General features: G+C 47.6%; 2 protein-coding genes across 12 annotated transcripts; one reads left to right on the top strand and one right to left on the bottom strand.

The window, feature by feature from the left end:
• The first annotated feature begins 74 nt into the window (after positions 1–74).
• cep72 (centrosomal protein 72) lies at positions 75–7,845 on the top strand. Of its 5 annotated transcripts, XM_066642944.1 has the most exons (10): positions 588–618; positions 768–835; positions 1,162–1,292; positions 1,667–1,859; positions 1,944–2,058; positions 3,016–3,185; positions 3,718–4,085; positions 4,397–4,490; positions 5,868–6,041; positions 6,945–7,845. In XM_066642944.1, exons 4-10 carry the CDS (start codon positions 1,796–1,798, stop codon positions 7,169–7,171), a joined length of 1,212 nt encoding a protein of 403 aa, XP_066499041.1. In that variant the 5' UTR covers positions 588–618; positions 768–835; positions 1,162–1,292; positions 1,667–1,795; the 3' UTR covers positions 7,172–7,845. The 5 variants fall into 5 exon arrangements, with proteins under 5 accessions (XP_066499032.1, XP_066499018.1, XP_066499024.1 ...); XM_066642935.1 differs by lacking the exons at positions 588–618; positions 768–835 and adding an exon at positions 75–207; XM_066642921.1 differs by lacking the exon at positions 768–835 and having other exon boundaries at positions 510–618.
• Positions 7,846–8,019: 174 nt separating this feature from the next.
• On the bottom strand, positions 8,020–21,565 carry LOC136665364 (tubulin polymerization-promoting protein). 7 transcript variants are annotated; one of them, XM_066642975.1, is made up of 7 exons: positions 21,457–21,565; positions 19,107–19,271; positions 16,292–16,431; positions 14,925–15,002; positions 14,110–14,439; positions 10,368–10,521; positions 8,020–10,237 (listed from the first exon to the last, which is right to left on the bottom strand). In XM_066642975.1, the coding sequence occupies exons 5-7, from the start codon at positions 14,433–14,435 to the stop codon at positions 10,028–10,030; spliced, it is 690 nt and encodes a 229-aa protein (XP_066499072.1). In that variant the 5' UTR covers positions 14,436–14,439; positions 14,925–15,002; positions 16,292–16,431; positions 19,107–19,271; positions 21,457–21,565; the 3' UTR covers positions 8,020–10,027. The 7 variants fall into 7 exon arrangements, with proteins under 7 accessions (XP_066499072.1, XP_066499106.1, XP_066499079.1 ...); XM_066643009.1 differs by lacking the exon at positions 16,292–16,431; XM_066642982.1 differs by lacking the exon at positions 19,107–19,271 and having other exon boundaries at positions 21,457–21,556.
• Positions 21,566–21,598: the final 33 nt, after the last annotated feature.

Here is a 21,598-nt window from a genome sequence, read left to right as displayed (position 1 = left end):
GTGGCCTGCTCTCAAGGTAAAAGGCAGCAGACTTGGACAAAGGTTTGTGGACAAAGTCTCTAACGTTCCTTCTGAAATACAGAGGAACAGTCAAGGGTTTTTTTACCTCTTCACTCCAGTGACAGACTGTACTCTTCTGGAAAGGCATTTTACCCCTATACTGGAACATTTCTGTGAGGAACTAATGGCATTCAGATCATTAGTTAGGTCAGTAGCTCATCTTTTCACTGGCTTAACTCATCATACTGCTTTATCACTATGTTTAATTATCATATTAAGATTATAATAAAGACCCCTGGTTCCAATCACCACACATATATAATAAAAAGAGCTATAAAGAGTTGGTAACGTTGTAAAGTTCCCATAGAATGGAATATTCGATGTAGAAAAATGTTCTGAGTGCTTTTTATTTTCCCTCACATATATACAACTATTGAATTATACAGAAATTCTATAAAATTGGGTGGAGTTCCCCTTTAAACCGTATTGTTTACGGATGAGCGAGGCGCATGCGCACTACGCGTCTTCTCTGACGGTTTGAAACCATGGCGGCAGGAGGCTTATCAATAACAGAGCAGTGGATTCGTGACAAACTCCAACTCCAGCACCGCTGTCTCGGTAAACTACACTTTCTCCAACTCCATTCCGTATTCAGTCAAACAGGGAATCTGTATTTGTGTGAGATTAATACGGAGATAGTCTCCCTAAATGTGTACGTTTCTTTCTAATTCTCCGTGCCACCTTAAATAGGGCTGCTGTTCCCTTAGGCGCTCGAGGCCAGCTGCAGTGACTGCTGCCCTGTTTAAGGTGGAACGGAAAATGACTTAATAATAAGGTGACTACTTCAATATTGTGCAAAGTACTGCTTTAGCAACCACCTGATAATCACCTCAAAACACTCACTTAGCAACACCTGGAATACTGTAGCAACCACCTGAAACACCCACAGAAACGTGAAATATCTTAACAACTGCAATAGCAAACATCTGGGAAATCATAGCAACCACATGAAACACTTTAGCAATTTCATGGGACACATTTACCAAGTCATCACGACCACCTGTGACAAGGTAACCAGCACCTGAGCCATCATAGTTGTGCCTTCTTTTGCCAGTGAACTTCTCACTTTATATAACACTTATTTATCTTTTAAATACACAGCGGATGTTCGGTCGCTGAGCCTCCCTGGATCGTATGACACAGGGAAAATCTGCCGTTTGGGGAATTCTCTCAAGAACTTTGTTCGTCTGAAGAGCTTGGATCTGTCCCACAATGCACTGGACTCCGTCCAGGTAAAGTATACCTGATGGGTATGATTTAGTGTAGATGTAAAGTCAGAGACAGTGGCTTCTTAGTTGCTGCACAGTGTGTGTTGGTCGTCCATCAGTGGACTCAGTGACACCTTGAGGGGTTTAAAAACTCCAGGTGACACTGCTGTGTCTGATCCACTCGCTCCAGCACAACACACACTAACACCACCACCACGTCAGTGTCACTGCAGCGCTGAGAATGATCCACCACCACATCACACCTGCTCTGTGGGGGTCCTGAGAGCTGAGGAAAGGGGGGTGGTAACAAAGTATGTAGAGCAACAGATGGAGTACAGTGTGACCAGCATGGACCGTGGAGGAGTCTGTAATGTTGGTGTGTTGGTTGAATCCTGCAGGGCCTGCTGCATCTGAATCTGCTGGAGAAGCTGAGTCTGTACTACAACAGAATCTCGTCTCTGGAGGACGTCCTGTCTTTACGCAGCCTTCAGAATCTACAGGAGCTCGACCTAAGGCTGAACCCAGTCATGCAGAAACATCCGTACTATCGTCTCTACTTGGTCCACGCCATCTCCAAGCTTCGCAAATTGGGTACGTCACTATTCCTGCTGGACTCATGTTGTTGCTGTATTTCTTTGTAAATGCACGGTTGATTTTTCTGCCCTTCGTGTGCAGATGACTGTGCTGTTAGAGACAGAGAGAGGAAAGCAGCTGTGATGCACTTCTCTGAAGAATCAGCACAGCCTCCGACCCAGAGCACCAACCTATTCACAGAAGAGAAGGAAAAGAGGTGACGCTTGGTTTTAATCCAGATTTGGTATTTCAGTTTCTCCAGTTCATTCATTCTTTATCTGTAACTCTTATCCAATTCAGGGTCGCGGTGGGTCTGGAGCCTACCCTGAATCACTGGGCGTAAGGCGGGAACACAACCTGGAGGGGGCGCCAGTCCTTCACAGTGCGACACACACTAATACGTTCACTCACACCTACGGACACTTTTGAGTCTCCAATCCCCCTACAAACGTGTGTTTTTGGAACGTGGGAGGAAACTGGAGCACCCGGAGGAAACCCACGCAGACACAGAGTGAACACACCACACTCCTCACAGACAGTCACCCGGAGGAAACCCACGCAGACACAGAGTGAACACACCACACTCCTCACAGACAGTCACCCGGAGGAAACCCACGCAGACACAGAGAGAACACACCACACTCCTCACAGACAGTCACCTGGAGGAAACCCACGCAGACACAGAGAGAACACACCACACTCCTCACAGACAGTCACCTGGAGGAAACCCACGCAGACACAGAGAGAACACACCACACTCCTCACAGACAGTCACCCGGAAGAAACCCACGCAGACACAGAGAGAACACACCACACTCCTCACAGACAGTCACCTGGAGGAAACCCACGCAGACACAGAGAGAACACACCACACTCCTCACAGACAGTCACCCGGAGCGGGACTCGAACCCACAACCTCTAGGACCCTGGAGCTGTGTGACTGCGACTCACCCTGCTGCACCAACGAGTTACTCCAGTTGCAGAGTGGGAAGGGGAGGGAGGTAGTGGTTTTATACCCTCCTCCAAAAGATACATAGTGCAGTTTCTGTAGTGCTCTATTCTGTAGAGACCCTATTCTCCTTGTTACAGCTCAGTGGGGCATCACAATGATTTTGAAGCTGTGATTTTAAAGTGTTTGCTCTTCATTTTCTTTCGTGTGAAATGTTTTTTACAGAAGCAGTGAAGCCAGAGTCGCCTCGGTGAAGAAGATGATGATGATGAAGCTCTCACTTCGAGAAGGTAACGAAGAAACGGTTCTAAATCAGAAATGTACTGCGGATGGGAGCGGCGTGGCGACTCGAGAAGACTCCCTTTTCACTGAGTCAGAGCCTTTACGTTTAGCAGGTGAGCTTAGGAACATCAGTGGCACGTGTACACACACACACACACACACTGGCCTCAGTGCATTTACCTGAACTTTATTTGATTTTCCAGAAAATCCTTCTGAAATTATACATTTAATCAATAGCTATGACCTGGACGTGTCATCTTCACAAGCTCAGGTGTGTTCTAGTTTAGTCTTTTCATAACAACCTTGGACTTAGCCTTTTATAAATGGTCTGATCTCTATTTAACCCTTTAGTTTCTGGAGTGTAAAACAAATCTCAGGAAACCTCACAGTAAACACGGGGAGTCTATTCCATTACTTTTGTATTATACAGCGCTTACTGTCCACAAGGGGGTGATGTTCAGTATATTTGTTTCCTGGCAACAGAATCAGAATTCAGAATCAGGATCAGGATTTGATTTCACCAAGAATGAATGAATGAATGAATGTCACATATAAAAGGACTGTAATCTACATCTAACCCTTGTCTTTTAGTTTGCCGCCCGTCCTCAAAACTACACCCTTGTTTACACACCCTGTACTTTACAGTTACAAACAGAAGGGGGACTGCTCATCGACGGCCGTCTCTGAGGTCTCACGATGCTCCCAGAGTCACGTTCCTCGATCCTTACGTAATTAGACACAGCCCCGAACATCTCGGGGAATCGGCAAAACACTCGCGCAGCAGAAAACAGGCCGAGAGCAACTTCACTCCACACCCCAGCTCCAAAAACACTGCTGGAGAAGGTTTTCAAGCTCTTATCGATGGTAGGATTGATGTAAAAGCTCATCAGAGTATCTCTGGCGACAGAAACCCAGTGCTGCACCCTCCCAGACTGACACACAGGAGCTCAGAAGATGGTGGAGACCCTCAGAGACCCCCGATTAAACCCAATAGAGGAGAGAGACTCTGTAAGGTGAGCAGGTTTTTCACAGAACACTTTCAGGTCAAACACCCACCTGATCATCTCCAGTCCCTACAGGGCTTTAGGCATCATTCTTTCATTTGTAAAATCTGAACACATCACTCCAACGACTGTTTCTTGAACTGAATATTCACTAAAATATACTCCGTATGTTCCTCTGATCTGCCTCGGGTCTTGGTTCCGCTCCTGCCTCTTTCTCTGAGGGGCTTTATCTCAGTCTGCGATAAGTAACCTGCCTTTCTGATGGTGTTTATCATCTCCACTGGTGTCTGATTGTTGTTGTGTGATGGGGTTTTTCTCAGGGAGCCTATAGGAAACCCCTGGAGCTGCTCCTGGGTTTGGTGGATGAGTTCTGGGCCGGGAAGAAGGAGAATCACAACTCCAGACACTTCTTCAGTGAGTAATCTTCTTCTTTTATCGTCTTCGGACATAACAGACCGATAGAAACATTCCCAAACAGCCTGGAGGTAAATGTCGTTAGTCTGGGGAAGGGATTCGGATTCAGGTTACGGTTTGTTTGGGTCTTCCGTGTATCATTGTTTATGACCTAAACCACTTTCACTTATAGAATAGAACAGATTTTTTTTTTATTGTACAACAAAATTAAGCACCGCAGCAGGTAGGTGTCGCAGTCACACAGCTCCAGGGACCTGGAGGTTGTGGGTTCGATTCCGCTCCGGGTGACTGTCTGTGAGGAGTGTGGTGTGTTCTCCCTGTGTCTGCGTGGGTTTCCTCCGGGTGACTGTCTGTGAGGAGTGTGGTGTGTTCTCTCTGTGTCTGCGTGGGTTTCCTCCGGGTGACTGTCTGTGAGGAGTGTGGTGTGTTCTCCCTGTGTCTGTGTGGGTTTCCTCCGGGTGACTGTCTGTGAGGAGTGTGGTGTGTTCTCCCTGTGTCTGTGTGGGTTTCCTCCGGGTGAGTGTCTGTGAGGAGTGTGGTCTGTGTGGGTTTCCTCCAGGTGACTGTCTGTGAGGAGTGTGGTGTGTTCTCCCTGTGTCTGCGTGGGTTTCCTCCCACGTTCCAAAAACACACTTTGGTAGGTGGATTGGCGACTCAAAAATTGTCCATAGGTGTGTGTGTGTGTCTGTGTTGCCCTGTGAAGGACTGGCACCCTCTCCAGGGTGTATTCCTGCCTTGCGCCCAGTGATTCCAGGTAGGCTCTGGACCGCAACCCTGAAATGGATAAGCGTGGCCCTAAACTCAATATTACAGATAATCAAATGAAATGAAAAAAATGAAAATTAAACACCATTCCTGAAGATGCTTTCAGAAGTTGCTCCTGACTCTGTGTTGTGATGGATACAGAGGACTCCTTCAGTGTGATGGTTGCTCTAGAGCTATATACGGAGAGGAGAGAGCAGCCAGCGCTCTTCTGTGTGGTACTGACACTCCCACGCTGCCACTCCTGTTCGGTTCACTAGCATCTTCTCAGGAGTGCAGATTAATAAAAACAATAGCAGGTCTTGTCTACAACCTGTCAGTAACACTGCATGACCACAAGGGGGTGATATTTTTCTTCATCTGTGTGTACGAGACGGTCAGGTGAGGTTTTCTGCTCCAAATAGTCTTCAGTCGGGAGTGTGGTGAGAGGCCGTAAACAGAACAGTGTAGTACTCGAGCTGGAAATGACCGTTTTTAAATCCCCTAACCCACCTCCCAACAATAATCCTAATCCAAACAGTTATAGGACTGTTGACTTTATTTTATTTGAATTGTTTACTGCTTCTGGTGCTGAAAATGAAAGCCTGTTGCTGTAATGTTTTGGCTGCAGTGCAGGCGGTCCAGATCCTCTGCCTGATGGAGCAGGAGGTGGTGAGAGGAGAAGAGGAGATAAAGACTCTGAGGGAGAAGGTCCAGACTCTGCAGAACCAGGCGGAGCTGCAGAAGAGACAGCATCAGTCAGAAGTACACAGTCTCTCCGAGCAGATCCAGAGAGCTCACGGATCTGTGGTGAGTCCCAAACTCCGGCTTCAGAGCATCGCAGAGTTGCTCTCTGATTCAGACTCCCCCCCCACACACACACACACCCAGTTACTGATTTAAAAACACAGTTACAGAAGTAGGTATTATTTCCAGATAAAAGTTCACTAACACCTAGAGCTGCAGCTGTACCCCTTCATACACCTTCATTCAGTGATGATACGCTACACTGCCAAAAGTATTCGCTCACCTTCGCACACTTGAGTGACATCCCATTCCTAATCCATAGGCTTTAACACGATGTCTTCCCACCCTTTGCCGCTATAACAGCTTCACCTCTTTTGGGGAGGTCTTCCTCGGGGTTCTTCCAGAAGCGTGTTTGAGAGATCAGACACTTATATTGGGCATGACGACCTGGCTCGCTGTCTCCGCTCTAGTTTGGAGGTCTGTAGCGATTGACTCTGCAGATGTTTGGCCTCTGCGCACTATGTGCCTCAGCATCCGCTGACCCTGCTCTGTCAATTTACATAACCTGCCACTTTGTGGCTGAGTTGCTGTGGTTCCCAATCGATTCCACTTTGTTATACAACTGACAGATGACTGTAGCGTGGAAATTTCACAACTGGACTTGTCATACAGGTGGCATCCTATCACCGGACCACGCTGGAATTCACAGAGGGCCAGAGAGCGACCCGTTCTTTCACAAATATGTTTGTAGAAGCAGTCTGCACGCCAAGTTGCTTGGTTTTATTCACCTGTGGCCGTGGAAGTGAATGAAACACCTGAATTCAATGATTTGGATGAGTGTGTGAATGTTTTTGGCAATAAAGTGTACACATTAATACTGTGTGAATGATGCTGTGAAGAAAGTGTGCTCTGCAACTATTTAAACAGCATTATAACGCTCATATTTCTGTTGTTGTTTATCACCAGGAGCAGCTGGACGAGCAGCTGCGGAGCATTTTGGAGGAGAATGTGTCTCTGCAGAAGCAGCTGATCAGATTAGAGCAGAACCTTCTCTCCGAGCGGCTGAGAGAGATGTCCAGCACCGGAGAGTGAGGCCAGTTCTTAATCAGAACCAACTCTGCTGGTGGAACTGGTGTGTGTGTTTTGGAGGACTGTACGTATACAGGGTGTGTCCTGTAGCTGAGAGCACATAAAGACGGGGATCATTCGTTTAAAAGGTGACGAGGGAAGTCCTGTTCAGAACCCCCGTTAGAGAATGGTTCTGTAGTAATCACATGGATATTGTAACACTAGCTGGTGCTGTACAGAACCATTATTCAGAAAGGTGCTCCATAGAACCATACACACTTAATAGAACCAATGCCTTTACTAAAGAACCCTCTTTATTAAAAGTGAGGCTGATAAATTTGCTGCTCAAAAAAGAGCTGTTTACTTGTATCTCTTTTGTTCTTAAAGTAAGTTTTAGGTGATTAATACTACGCTGTAATCTTTTTTGTCGAGTTATTTACTTTTAAAATTTGACGTAATTCAGCTGTTAATGACTAAGCCTTAAGGTGGAGTTCTTCTTTAAATATCACAGGAAATCCGAGTGAGAAGTCATTTATTATATTTATCTCTTCCCCGTCAGTGACCAGCTGTTAAATGTTTCTTTATCACTGGCACACAGTCGTATAATACAACGTTCTCAGTCATTTTCTGGCTTTTGGATTCGACTGATCAGCTGATTTCATTCGAACCATTGAGTTATAACAAAGGAATTCTGAAATCTGGGTGGGGTTCTCCTCCACTGACGTGATGTAATGGAGTGGTCAGTGCAGTGGGAAATAAACGAGAAGCAGGAGGAGCGTCTAAGGTCAGTTTCTTTCTTTCATCTTCCCTTTATTCTCCTTCTCATTTTGTGTTGTTTATTTTGAACAAAGCTACAAAACACGGACAAGTTAAAAGTCTTGAACGTTACCATGACAACGGAACATGCAGCAGGGCACTGTAACACGTAAAATATAGTAAAATAAGACATCGTTCCTCGAAACAGAGGGGTTACGTTATTTGGCCTCGAAGCACACACAGGAAAACAAACACATCAAAAATAATCAGTTAAATACAACAACGATATTCCAATCAGTCGGATATAAATATAATCACTTCTCAGGCAGGAGCGGGCGGGAGCACGTCTGAAAAATAGATCTGTAGAAGAATACGTCTGTACACGTCGACACCACCTCTCCGGAAACCTGCTGCGTTTTTAAAGGAGCCGTCAGTCGTCCTCTCCACTCATCCTTCATCTTACGCTCTGCTGACACCTAGTGGCCTGAGTGTGTCAGAGACTATACTTAACCGTGTGGGGGGACCCGCTCTGTGGAGCATAAACGGGTTCGTTCAGGGACGAGGAAGCGGTTTGGTTCTTCATCTCGTTGTGAGCTGCACTTATATAAAAGACGTTTTAAAATTCCCTTTTCACAGGCTTTAAAAAACGACTGACTGCTCCTTTTAAATATTAAAATGGTGAAACCAAACAGGGGACGACTATGAGCTTTTCATCTTTGCTGCATGTTATTATTCGCTGAAGTGCTTTAATATGTAAACATCGTTCTTTAGGCTGGAAACATTGCACGTACCAAAAAATGGAACAAGGTGCCGTGGGTAGAAAATGATTCAGTTAATAGTTAGAACTGACAACTAGAATTAAAAAAAGAAGTGTTTCTAAAAATGAACACTTGCAATGATTATATTTTCCCTGATTATAAATACTAATAAAAACACTTCCGATATTTTTGTAAGGATAAAATGTGCTGGATATAAAATGATGAATGTATTTCTTATGATGTAAATATAGAAAACTGTATTTATTTTAAAGATTTTGTACCGTTCTGAGACTCAACCCTCGTCAGCAGAAGTGTAGAAATGTTAGTAAAAATGCTTCTGCCTTGAAGTTAATCAGTTAACGTCATTTCTTAACGATAAATTTCCGTATTATCTTCTGCATCACTGTCTGAGGGTTGGATGTCTGTGTCCGCGGTATCGAGACTGATACAGAGAAGGACGGTGTGCATAGCTGAGGAGCGTGGGCGGAAAAAACGAATAAACAGAACGACGGCGAGAGTGGGGGCTCGTCTGAATCTCTTTCTGATCTCAGTGCTTTCCCTCGTGGAGATTTTTATATTGACGGGCTTCAACAGGAGAGAAATAAAAACAGCCAGTGTTTCTATGATGCTACCAAGCTTTAGCATCAACATACAAACAGTTTCACTATAAATATGTGTCTAGGTACTGGATAAAACACTGACACTATATTAACATACAATCTCAATCACCAGTGATTATGCACCAGACGAGCAGTAGAGGGCGCTAGAGCCGCCAGAGTTTGTTACAGTTCAAAGGATGCGCACACATTTCACAAAAAATATATATATATAACATTTCAGTAGAATTCATTAAAGCTCGGTACGTTAGCTCATGGGCTTTGGCAACGGGGCAAACCTGGAGTTAGTTGGCAGTAAGTTTTGGCTTTTGGAAACATACAAAAGTCTGACCACAAGGAAAGATGCACACTAAAAGACACGCAAGTATAAAGATCAATATTAAACACCAAGCAAAATGACCACGAGCTTTTATGCTGGATATTCTTTACCAGACGTTCTTACGAGGCCAAAAACGAGGACGATGCCGATCCGTCGTCTTCCAGTAACGGAGCGGACAGGAGTGTGTGGAATCGTAGACGCTCTACGTATGTGGTTCCTCGAGTCCTTGGCATCACTCGGAGCTCATCGTGTGTTTGTGGACTAATCTGTAAAGGCTGTTAGGAACCCTTTTTCTGAGATTTTGGTGGGAGAGTTTGAGCGTAATCTTGGATTAGGTCAGGAATGTACCAGCCGGCCACGTCTCTGTAAACAGCGTTCCAGTTCTCAGACAGCACAGGACAGGGAACGGGGAACGGATCTCGTTCACAGAAAACAAAACAACTAAAATAGGAACATACCCTGGATGGGAAATGGAATTGTGCTTTTGTTTCCGGTTTTGTTCGTTTGAGGGACTGGGGGAGCAGGGGGATCTCACATGGGTTTGGGTTGGGGTTTGCCTTGAACTTTCTTCTCGTAGGAGCCGGCGTGTTTGTATCCCGAGACGTATCCCGACTTGTCCACCATGTCGACCCGGCCGGCTTTGCCTTTGCCCCGGCCCGTCTCGTCGAAGCGCTCTTTGTGGGACCCGGTGAACTTACTGGTGTCCGTCAGTCGAGACACGGTGGGAGAAGCCACGGCCCTCTGGGGAGGAGGAAGACAACAGAGGCTCTGTTTTACAACTGAACAGTTATATCACACACTGTCTACTCAACACTCTGCTATCAGACCCACAGTCATGGCTCGGACACTTGAACATGTCTCTGATCGTTACCGTGACTCCTGCTATGACGGGCGACTTCCCCTCGACCAGCTTGAAGAACTCCTCAGCCGCCTCCTCGCCGCTCTTCTCTTTGAAACGTTTCCTGGCGAGCTCGGACAGCGCCTCTCGGAACTGGCTGTACGTGATGGTGCGGCCGGATTTGTTTCTGAAAGACCAGAGCGGAGGGAGGGAGGGAGGAAGGGAAAGGGTTAATCTGACATCGGGCCCTGTGCGCTGTAAACAAACAACATCAAGAGAACAGAGGATTTTCTGGAGGACAGTAAGTGAACTCTTGCTGTAGGTGGCACTGTTTCCTTTGTTAGATTTAGCATTTAGCATGTGGGGAGAACACATTTTACATATGAATAAAGGGTAGATAATGATAATAAAAACATTATTTACATTGCACTTTTCATACATTAAAGTGAAGCTGGGAAACAAATGAAAAATTGACTGGTGAGTTTTAAACTAAAAATGTTTAAATGTCAAATTAAAAGTCAGATCTCCCTCATTTCTCCTTTTGTTTTCGGGGGTCCTTCAGATCTTAGCACTGGTGAACAGTATTTAAAACCCGGGTCCAAACTAGTTTAATGATGAAATAATTTTGGGTAAACAGTAGTAGATCAGTAAGATTACAGTCCTGAGTGGAGTTGTGTTATTGCTGCAGTGTGAAAGCCCACACTTCTGTCCCAACCAGGATTCCAATGAGAACCAAACCCATAATAAACAGCTGCGTGAGAGGACACCACCAGGACGAGGAGGCTTCCCCGCTGTGGGTCTCTGTTTTAGGAAACGTTGCCTCCGTGAGTAAGAGCAAAACCTAAAATCTGAATGTGTCCCCCACCCCCCGGGGGCTCTGTGGCCTTCAATGCGGCGCTGTTCCAAGAGAAGAGCTGCACTCACAGCTGGAATGCAAACCAAAAATAGGCATCAGTCCCAGTGCAGCACAGTCCCCACTCTGCAGCTCAGAGTCCGGCTCAGAACCGAGTCTGGTTCAGCACAGAGCCCAGTTTATCATTATGTTCAGTTCAGCACAGGCTCCATGTCATGGTTCGCACTGAAACACCAACTCCTCTTTGGTTCCAGCTGGTAACAAACTTTTCTGGTTCGCGAACCAGTTTCTGTTGGTGGAAACACGCCAAATTGTTCCAAATTTAGTTTGCGAATTGGAACCATTTTGGTTCCTCACTGGTGGAAAAGCACTAACAAACTGAGCAGGTTCCTTTATTTATCTCTATAACACTCTGTAAATGACCCGTCCAGCTCCACTGCGCCGTACCACTTCATTTGTACCATTTCAGGCTCTGAGCTCTTTCTGGAGCTTCATTATCTCCACTCGCCCACAGACGCCGTCACGGTTCCTGCTGAAGAACCCACTGCTCTTTGGTTCCAGTTGAGAATGGACTTATCTGGACGAGCAGCTACAGACAATAAAAGCATGAGTGAATGCATGAATGAGTATCTTGCATGGTAACCCACAGGGACCAGAAGGGTCAGGTCCTTTCTGAACCCAGGACGACAGGACACCTGCACTTCAGCAGTTCCCCAAGACTCACTCCTTAAAGGACCATTGCTCCACTTCTCACTTCCACGACACAGAGCGCAAACAGCCCTCGCTGTGGTGACGAATCACCTAAACAAGAGTCCATAAAGCCTGCGGTCTCCCTGAGTAACCCACGCTGTCATAGCAACGGCCTCAGTAAACACGCCCCCTTTGGGTTTATTGTTCATTTTGGCTGCTAGGCGCGAGGGTGGGTTTGTTTGGGCGACCCTTCAGCGCTCCATTCCTCTCACCACCGGCTCCTGCTGCGTAATGTCACAGCAGAAATTCCCCAACTCTCAGAGGACTGTGTGTGTGTGTGTGTGTGTGTGTGTGTGAGAGAGAGTCAGATGTTCTTCAGTAAATCGCAGAACAGAGGGTCACAAACTTTAAACAGGATCTGGACCTTGAGGTGGTGTCTGAGAGGACGGCTATTTCATTTTCTGATTTTTCTCAGTGCTATGGAGATCAAAGAAGGCTGCAATATGCAAATCATCCTCCTCTAGCCAATCAGAGCGTTTACGTCCTTCAAATGTTCAGCCCACCTGCTTTAACACACACACAGGTTTTTATACAGTGTCTGTTTCTATTGGTCCATTCTGCTGTCATTCAAGGGGTCTGTCAGTGGGGAGGAGTCTGGCCCCGTCTTTGCCCCTGTTTTGCAGAGCAATACAAACTGCAAATGTCTAGTGTGACCATGACTTTAATGCAGTGGATGTCGAGGGTGTGTGTGTGTGTGTGTGTGTGTGTGTGTGTGTGTGTGTGTGTGTGTGTGTGTGTGTGTGTGTGTGTGTGTTTGCTTGCTGTGAACCCACTCTGTCTCAACGCTGTCGCGCACAATCAACTTTATTCTGGGGGTTCAGTCAGGACGAAAGAAACCTCCAGAAGTGAGCGTCTCCTCACAGTCTCACACACCCCTCCCTGAGACGTAGCCGCTCTGAGACCACGTGCCTCTTCCCTGTGGAAATGCACCGAGGTCTTTGATGGTAAGGTCACATTATTAAAACCCTGGCCTAGTTTCCACAGGATGGAGTCACTGTGGCCTACAGGCGTTATTCACAATGAGTCGTGACCTGGAGCTTCAGGCGCCGTGACTCCGGACCTGAATCAGAGAAACATCGGAACCATCCGCATTCAGGAAACATTTCCGAATTCAGGAAATTATGGTGCTTTACCTACTCTCCTCCACTTGACTTTACTCATCTTTCCTGCTTCTCCATCAGATAAATCTGGTCCTGGAACCAGGTTCTGTTTTATTCCCCCTCATTTGAGACAACACCAGATAGGTTTCGGCGGTGAGCTGTGGGAGTGGAGAACTGACCAGGAACCAAACAGAGTAGAGTCGAGTAGAGACCAGAGAGTCCAGTAAAATACAGCAATAGGATACGGTGGAAATGCCCCAGGGCGGCACGGTGGCGCAGCAGGTAGTGTCGCAGTCACACAGCTCCAGGGGCCTGGAGGTTGTGGGTTCGATTCCCGCTCCGGGTGACTGTCTGTGAGGAGTTGGTGTGTTCTCCCCGTGTCCGTGTGGGTTTCCTCCGGGTGCTCCGGTTTCCTCCCACAGTCCAAAAACACACGTTGCAGGTGGATTGGCGACTCGAAAGTGTCCGTAGGTGTGAGTGAATGTGTGTGTGTCTGTGTTGCCCTGTGAAGGACTGGCGTCCCCTCCAGGGTGTATTCCCGCCTTGCGCCCAATGATGGACCCCCCGCGAATTGGATAAGCGGTTACAGATAATGGATGGATGGATAGATGGAAATGCCCCATACAGTCACCCGGAGGAAACCCACGCAGACAGAGGGAGAACACACCACACTCCTCACAGACAGTCACCCGGAGGAAACCCACGCAGACACAGGGAGAACACACCACACTCCTCACAGACAGTCACCCGGAGGAAACCCACGCAGACACAGAGAGAACACACCACACTCCTCACAGACAGTCACCCGGAGGAAACCCACACAGACACAGAGAGAACACACCACACTCCTCACAGACAGTCACCCGGAGTGGGACTCGAACCAGGACCGTGGAGCTGTGTGACTGCGACATGTACATGCTGCACCACCGTACTGCCCCACACTGGCCTTAAATCGCTTTAATTACAGATCCAAATATAAACCTAATCCAGACCCAGACTGATTCAGATCAGATTTGTCGTGGAATAAAATCCGCAGGTAAACAGAGTGTGTTTGGAAGCAGAGATGTCGTACTTGACTTTGGAGAAGACGATGTCCACGTCGGTGAGGGTGATGTTTTTCCCGTCGATGACGCCGCAGTCCTTACAGAGTTTGGACCAGTTCTTGCCGTGCATCTCCTTGCCGGTGGCTCGCGTGTCTCCGTGGACAGCGAAACGGCGGAAGGCCTCCTCCAGCGCTGTGAGCTCCACCGGCGTCCTGGCCCCGGCCCCGCCCTCGCTCGTCCCGTTCGACTCGGTGGACAGACGCTTGGTGCGCTCTCGAGAGTGTTCGCTCGCAGGGCGCAGAGGTGCACTGTTCGGGACGGGGTGCTTCGCCGTCTGGACCTTAAACTCTTCCATTGTGCTGAAAAGAGGAAAGAGAGGAGTTAAGGTTCCACATCATGATCTAATCAATATATATGCCACTGTAGAACTGTCCCAGGGGTGGGTACCACTGATTTACGCTCCTGAAACTCAGAAACTGGAAAGAAGAGAACCTCTAGTGAGGGGAAACTCCAGCGTGGAGAACCAGGGAGGCTTTGCTCTTAAGCGAGGGAACATTGGGACTGTGTGTCCGGGGTCTGCAGGGTGCAGGGTATTCCATCTCTTAAGGGCAAGGCCTCCCTGCTCCTCCACTCTGGAGTTTCTCCTCACCAGAGGTTCCCACCTTTCAGGTTTCTGTCTGGGTGTGACCAGTGGTACCCTCATGACGGCACAGCTTTCTGTATATAAACACTGAATACACTAAGCAGACCACGGGAAACCCACCGGAACATCCACAAAACACACCTAACTTCACAGAAGGAGAAATCAAGGATGTGGCTGATCGACCAAAACCTGGCGTCTCACCTTGGGCCTGGGGGTCTCCTTCCTCTCTCTCTGGTCTCGTGGTCTATGTCAGTGCTCTCTCTCCGTCTCCGAGTACAACTGAAAGAGAAAACAGATAAACAGCCACTCACAGACTGACCACATCAACGCAGCCCAGGAGAGAGGAGGCGGATCAAAGTGCAAAGTGGTGTCAAGTCACATTCACTTTCGCTTTCAGCTTCGCGCACCACAGCCTTTACGCGCCATGCATCACCAGCAGAGTCAACACACACGCTGCTGTCGGCACTCGCACCTGGCACTCACACTGTACTCTTGTTTATCGTCCTCTGATGGGGTTTTAGTTGTTGCAGAGTTTTCAACAATCAACTGGCAAATAAAAACACGTTTGATGTTGGTGCTATGAAACACTGTTTTGTCTAAAGATGAGGTCTGGGCTCTGGGGCGGTCAGTCCATGATTCTGAGAAACACCAGCAGCTTAGTTTCTTCTCCTTTTGCGTCGGTCCACCGCCACGTCCTCAGTCCTGCTGTGGATAAACGTCTCAATCCGGCAGCAGTCGGAGGACTGACTCTTTGACCTCGTACTCGCTGAGACTCATTACTGTTATCATCACCGTGATTAAAGTCTAAGTGTCAGATGACGCGGGACAGGCACAGCGCCAGCGTTTACTGCACACAGAGGCTGGTTATATATTTATACAAACAAGTAAACGGCTTCTACAGTGAACTTTTTCTGAACCTCACACTGCAGAGAAATCACAAACACCAGGAAGGGCCTGGGCTACGGTTACGGCGTGTTCTTCTTTCCAGTGTCTTCAACAATAAAGATACCAAAGAAACCCAACTGGACCAGGGCTGTCCAAACTCTTACACACACTCTTTACAACTTACATCAACCAGTTTTTACAGGAGCCCTTGTTTACTGCTTAATCTTGTTTATCTAAAGTGCACTAAGCTGCGTCTGAACTCTTCTACAGAACTAACGTCTCCTCGCCTCAAACCTAACGCTCACCTCCCAGCAGCTCCCATCACGCCCCCGACATTTCAGCCCCGCAGAGCCTCAGAGGAGCACAGTCTCCCTGGAGAAAATACACCTCTCCCACCCGCCGGAGTCCTCCCCTGCGGACAAACGCACCCGGCTCCTCAGCTCCCAGTCAAACTCCCACCTCCAGAAGCAAACACTGTCACGCTCTCACTCACGGGTCTGCAGCTCTCTGCCGTCCGGCCCCTCCTGCTGCTCCCCAGCCTCAAATCTGCATTTATCACCACTCACAGACGCTCTGCGCACTCACAGTGAGCTCCATGAGTGTGGTCCTCCTCGAAATCCACTTGAAGACGCCCCCGGATCGAGAGCTTTTGTGTTTTACGGCTCATTGTAAAAGAAACAAACCTTTATTAATTGTCCTCAATGACTGCATTCAGACTGGAGGGTTCTGAGGGGCCATTGTGTGGAGAGGGGTCAGTCTCGTCTGGAAAAGTCCACACTGCCCACAGAGACATCGCCAACGAGCACAGGGCAGAGGTCATCAGCTAGGGTTACACACACACACACACACACAGAGCACAGCACAAATAAGCTCTTAGTCCCAGAAACTGGACAGAATCTCCACGTTTGACACTGTCACTACATTAAACACCCCGAGTCCAGAGACGTGACCAGGAGCTCACACTGCAGTGGGTATCTGCATCATTTGGGTGGGCTACAACCTTTTGGTCGCAGTAAACAGTGGCGTATTCGGTTGTTAGGGCTGGGGGGGTTCCACATAAAAGCCACTAATATATTTTTTTATATCTCTCTGTCTCTTAACAACTAATAAAAATGTGAAAAGAGAAGAACATGAGTCTCAGATCACTCTGAAACTATGCTGTTCCTCTGGGAGGGTATTGCTCTCTGCAGCGCGCCCTACGTGCGGCCCTGATGAAAACTCTGTTCTAAGGTTACCCTCCTTAAAAAACAACATAACACGGATTATTTCATTAGCACCAAACGCAGACAATCCGACTCCAGTCCACAGGAGGATCACCGCGGTCCGATCACAGACCAGTAAAACCTGCTGGAACACATTTTACCGGAGTGAAACGTGACACCGACCACAGTTAGCTGCCAGCAATGATTATTTTTCCTAAGTGTCATGTTCATGCAGGTGAACGCCATCCTGTGAGTGAGTGGCCGCAAGGAGCGAGAGCCAGGAACGAGACCGAACACCACTATCAGCAGAACATCTCACTTGCAAAAAAAACCCCCACTATAACATCGCTGTAAACACCCAGTTTGCCTTAGTTTCACAACAAAGAGCGAGTGAGTGCAGCGCAGTCGTATTTTAAGCCCGAAAACACAGCCAGATATGGAGAAGTCCATCTAATCTCTTCCCAGATGTTGAGCCAAAGTGTTCCCACAGCTGCGCCGTGCCTGTCCTGGCTTCCTTTTCCAATTCATTGCTCAATAAGGACAAGGAACTATAGTAGATCAACTTCATACCACAGTGGCTCAATTACGGATGAATCAGCGTGGTCCGGTTCTGCTCTTAGATCAAACCATACTGGCTCCAGATCCGTATCTCCAGCTGTTCCAGAAAACATGGGGCGTTCAGGGATTCCGACAGCTTTTAAACATCTTCCCAAAGCCCAGAGGTGAACTGGAGTCTCTCTGGTGAGTGATGAGCACCAGAGTGTGATTCCATTCCTGTGAAAAGCGGCGTCTTGTCCAAGCACGCTTTTGCCAAATCGCTCAGTTTCGACTTATGGGAATTATCAGGAACCCTCGCAAGTTTAGACCTGGCACCAGAGCCGAGAGAGGGGGGGGGGGGCTGGGAAAATAATCTTAATTGCCATCGGTCTGTGCCATCTTTATCCGCTCTGTGTCTGAGGTGTGGACTACCTGCTGTGAAGGTGTACACCTCATACCCACTGGAATTTGATCCACTTAACAACCCCTTACTATAACCCCCTCCTTCTTTACAAGTGTGTGCTGGTGTTTACGCTAGAAGACGTATCATGAGGTCAGCGCCGTGGCTGAACATTTCTACTTCCCAAGGAAGGGTCACGGACAATATTGGAGGACAACACTAACTTCTAATTCTTAGTTTCTACCTACCCCCATCCCCCAGAGCCTAGGCCTGACTCCACAAAGATGTGTTTACGAAGCCCCAGTGTCTGTAAATGGGTAAAAAAACAAAGTGTCTGCGTCCGGTGCTAGGCTTTCTCTCTCTCTGCTCACGGCAGAGAAATGCCATCTGGAGGTTTTTAGACAACGAAGAGACTCCAAACGCTGAAAAGCACCAACCGAGATGAGGATGTTGCTCTATTCCTGCTCCATAGGGGGTAACACTGACTTACTTTTGGATCACTTAAGGTGGAAATGTCTCCAAATGTGGGAGACGGCTAACTGCATTAGCGACAGTGCTACAAAACTAAACACCTCGAGCTACTCATGAGTTTCTGTGGGAATTCAAACAGTGAACACAATCTTACAGACGAGTTACACTTCAGACGCGTACAAACAGCAGTCACTTTTCTCCTCATTCCACCTTAAAAGACGCTTAGCTTCAGAATGTTAACAACCAGAGAGAACTGCAATTGCCCACAATCACTACAGGTTCCCTATAATATTCACTAACCTTTTGAATGGAAACCCTGAGAGAGAGAATGGCATCACCTGTGGTAGAATTTGTGATCTCCTGGAGATGACGATGAGGCCAACAATCTGATAAAAGCACTTATGTAAAGAATATTAATAGTCCTTCAATATAATACAAGTCACGTTAAAGGCACAGCTACGCTTTTATTGGCAAAGTAAACGCATCAGGACGGTAACATTAACAGAATATATGGAAATACACGGTGACAGCATTTCACTCACTCACTCACACACTCACTCATTTATACTCGCGACAGAATTGCACCACCATGGGGCGCTATTTCTCACATCGTGTCTCTTTTCCTCACACATTTTATGTCCTTGTTTTCTTTAGTACGTGACACAGAAGATGGACAGCTGGTGTTTTCTGCTCAGTGTTTGTCGTCCTGTTCTGTTCACTACACAGAAAAAGAGGGAGGAGGAGGAGGCAGAGAAAAGGAATGACAGCGAGTGGAGAGTGTGGGAGCGATGGAAAGGAGGAGGAGGCAGTGAGAGAGAGGGAGAGGGAGGGTGGAAAGAGAGCACTCATCACTGGAGATGAATATGCGGCGGATGAGTGCATGCTTACATGCGTTCGCCTTCTGGGGATGCTCTGCACAGATGAACGCTCAGACGATAAATTGGCCTATTTTAAACGCAGGTTATTTATAGCAGGGGAATGTTCAGCAGGAGCATCTCTGTCCAAACGGCCACCGAGGCCAGAGAAGACGATGGAGACGCTTTCTGATGTAATCTGTAAACAGGAAGGAAGGGAGGAGGAGGCTGATCAGCGGGATGCAGAGAAATATGTGCGAAAAAGCTGCACAATATTGGTTATTTTTTTTAAAGCTGCAGTGTGTGTGCTGTGTTTGGAGAAAGTTTCACTCGGTTACACACAGTGTCCACACATTCATAGCCAGCATTATCCAGCATTATCAGTGATATGAAATTCGTTATCACTAGATGGGCCTTCTTCATCTGTCCATGCTGGACAGTGCGTACAGGACAATCAATGAGCAGCAAACTAACAAAAGCAACAACAGTACACTGCTTTTAGAATCTCTGTAGAAAGCACTAAACAAAATGGGACACTCTGGAGCAGCTCCACATGAGTCTCAGGTCACAATGGTGGGCATAGGGTTGGACAATACGGCCGAAATTTATATCACAATATATTTCTTCATTTCTGTCAATTATAATATAATTCCTATATCGATAAAAACAATAAAAAAAACACAGAAAAACTGCCAAGAACTGAGTGCAACACGACATCACCATCAAACCTCTTGGCTTTATCAATATTAATATTTTTAAACTAGCTTTAAATTTGAGTGCAGTGAACTGTCGACAGCGCCCTCTAATGACCGTTCGTCACTGACAGATGCTGTAAATAATGTGTTTAAAAATCATAATTTTTATTGAAACATTTTATATTGCGATATATATTGCTTTTGAATTATTGTCACGCCCTCCTCAGGGCTGCCATCATATTCTCACAGGAATGTTTTGTTTCATTTGTGTTCTGATGGTGTATCGGGGTTTTGAAGGATTGTCCTGTTCCGTAGGGGGAGATTTTCACCACTACGCCCTGTAACTCAGCTCCAAGGGGCAAGAGGACACTCAAAACAAGGGGGGGTAGGGGGGTAATAAGAAATGGGATGCACCCTCAGTGTTGACCAGCTGAGGTTAACCCTCTTTGAAGCAGTGGCCTGGACGTTTGGAACTGAAGCAGTGCAGTGAAATGCTGCAGTGTCCCTATAAGTGAAACTCTGAGCTGCACATGGTGCCCTTCCTCGTTTGTTTATACACACGATGTTCAGAAAGTCCTCCCTGGGCCTGCTGCCACTGCTCCTGCCCCTGCCCCTGCCGCTGCTCTCTGGTTCTGAGCACCCGTGGGGGGCTGTGATACCGATCGCAGTTGTGGGCAAAGTTTGTTTTGTTTATTTCCTTAGTGACAGCGAGAGGACACTTCCTCTCCCCACAGCACTGCCACAACTGCTCAGTTTAACCTGCTGGAAAACACACAATAGAACATGAGAACGGTGTTACAGCACTGTCCTAAAATCAGGGAGAAACTGGCGGTACCCTTCCCTCCTCCAAAAGCTACATAGTGCAGTTTCTGCAGTGCTAACTCTGCATAGCAACAACAGAGTCCCTGTTCTCCCTGTTACAGCTCAGTTGAGCATCACAATGGTTTTGAAGCTACCTAGTGTTACTTTAACTGACGTAACAGCTGATGCTGGAAGATCTCTGTGAGGATTTGATGGCGTTCGGAGAGAAGAGCATTAGTGTGGTCAGGGGCTGGTGTCTCTAACATTTCTCAAACTCCGGACCCCAAAGCTCCAGAGAACACAGTGCCACTGCTCCAGGCATTTACACCCCTCCAGCTCACGCTTGGCATTGGGGATGTTGACAGTGACCTGAGGCTCATGTGCAGCTGCTCCAGAGAGCCCCATTCTGTTGGTCAGTGCTTGGATGGGCAGCTGGAAGAGGCTGAAAGAACAGGAGATGATGAGGGTCATGCTGGTATTAGATCATGCCTTTGTCGCCAGCTCGTGCACGCGCATCACTGGAGGCGTTGCTGATTGGTCCGTGAGTGCAACGGAATTAATAATATTAACGTAAACATGAATATTCATGAGCGCATTAAGCTCCGCGGCCGTTATATCTTTTTAAGATCGATGTCTTATCGATTAAAGCGCGCTCTGGTGTCTCTGTACGAAGCGCGTTCGCGTTACATAAGCGCGCGCGTCCGCGGGACAGGAGGAGCCACGTGATCATTGTTGTTGTTGGTCGCCCGTGCAGCGCAAACTCACGGCGGGGACCCGAGCACGAGCGCAAGCAGAGACGGAAAGCAGGCGCGCGCACTCGTCTCGAGCGCATCACGCCTCGGGAACGGCAGAACGGCGTTCCCGAAGGAGCCGCGCGTATTCGCTTACCTGTGCGTGCGCCTCTCTCTCTCTCTCTCTCTCTTTCGCCCTCTCTCTCTCGCCCGCTCTCGCGCGCGCTCCTCCGCTCCGCTCCTCACTGGACCGTCGCCGAACCGATGCGCGTGAACCAAGCGCCACGGAGACGCCGGAT

The sequence above is a fragment of the Hoplias malabaricus genome, chromosome 1 (assembly GCF_029633855.1).
Source record: "Hoplias malabaricus isolate fHopMal1 chromosome 1, fHopMal1.hap1, whole genome shotgun sequence".
Lineage (NCBI taxonomy): Eukaryota > Metazoa > Chordata > Actinopteri > Characiformes > Erythrinidae > Hoplias > Hoplias malabaricus.
This window is presented reverse-complemented; position numbering and strand designations above follow the sequence as displayed.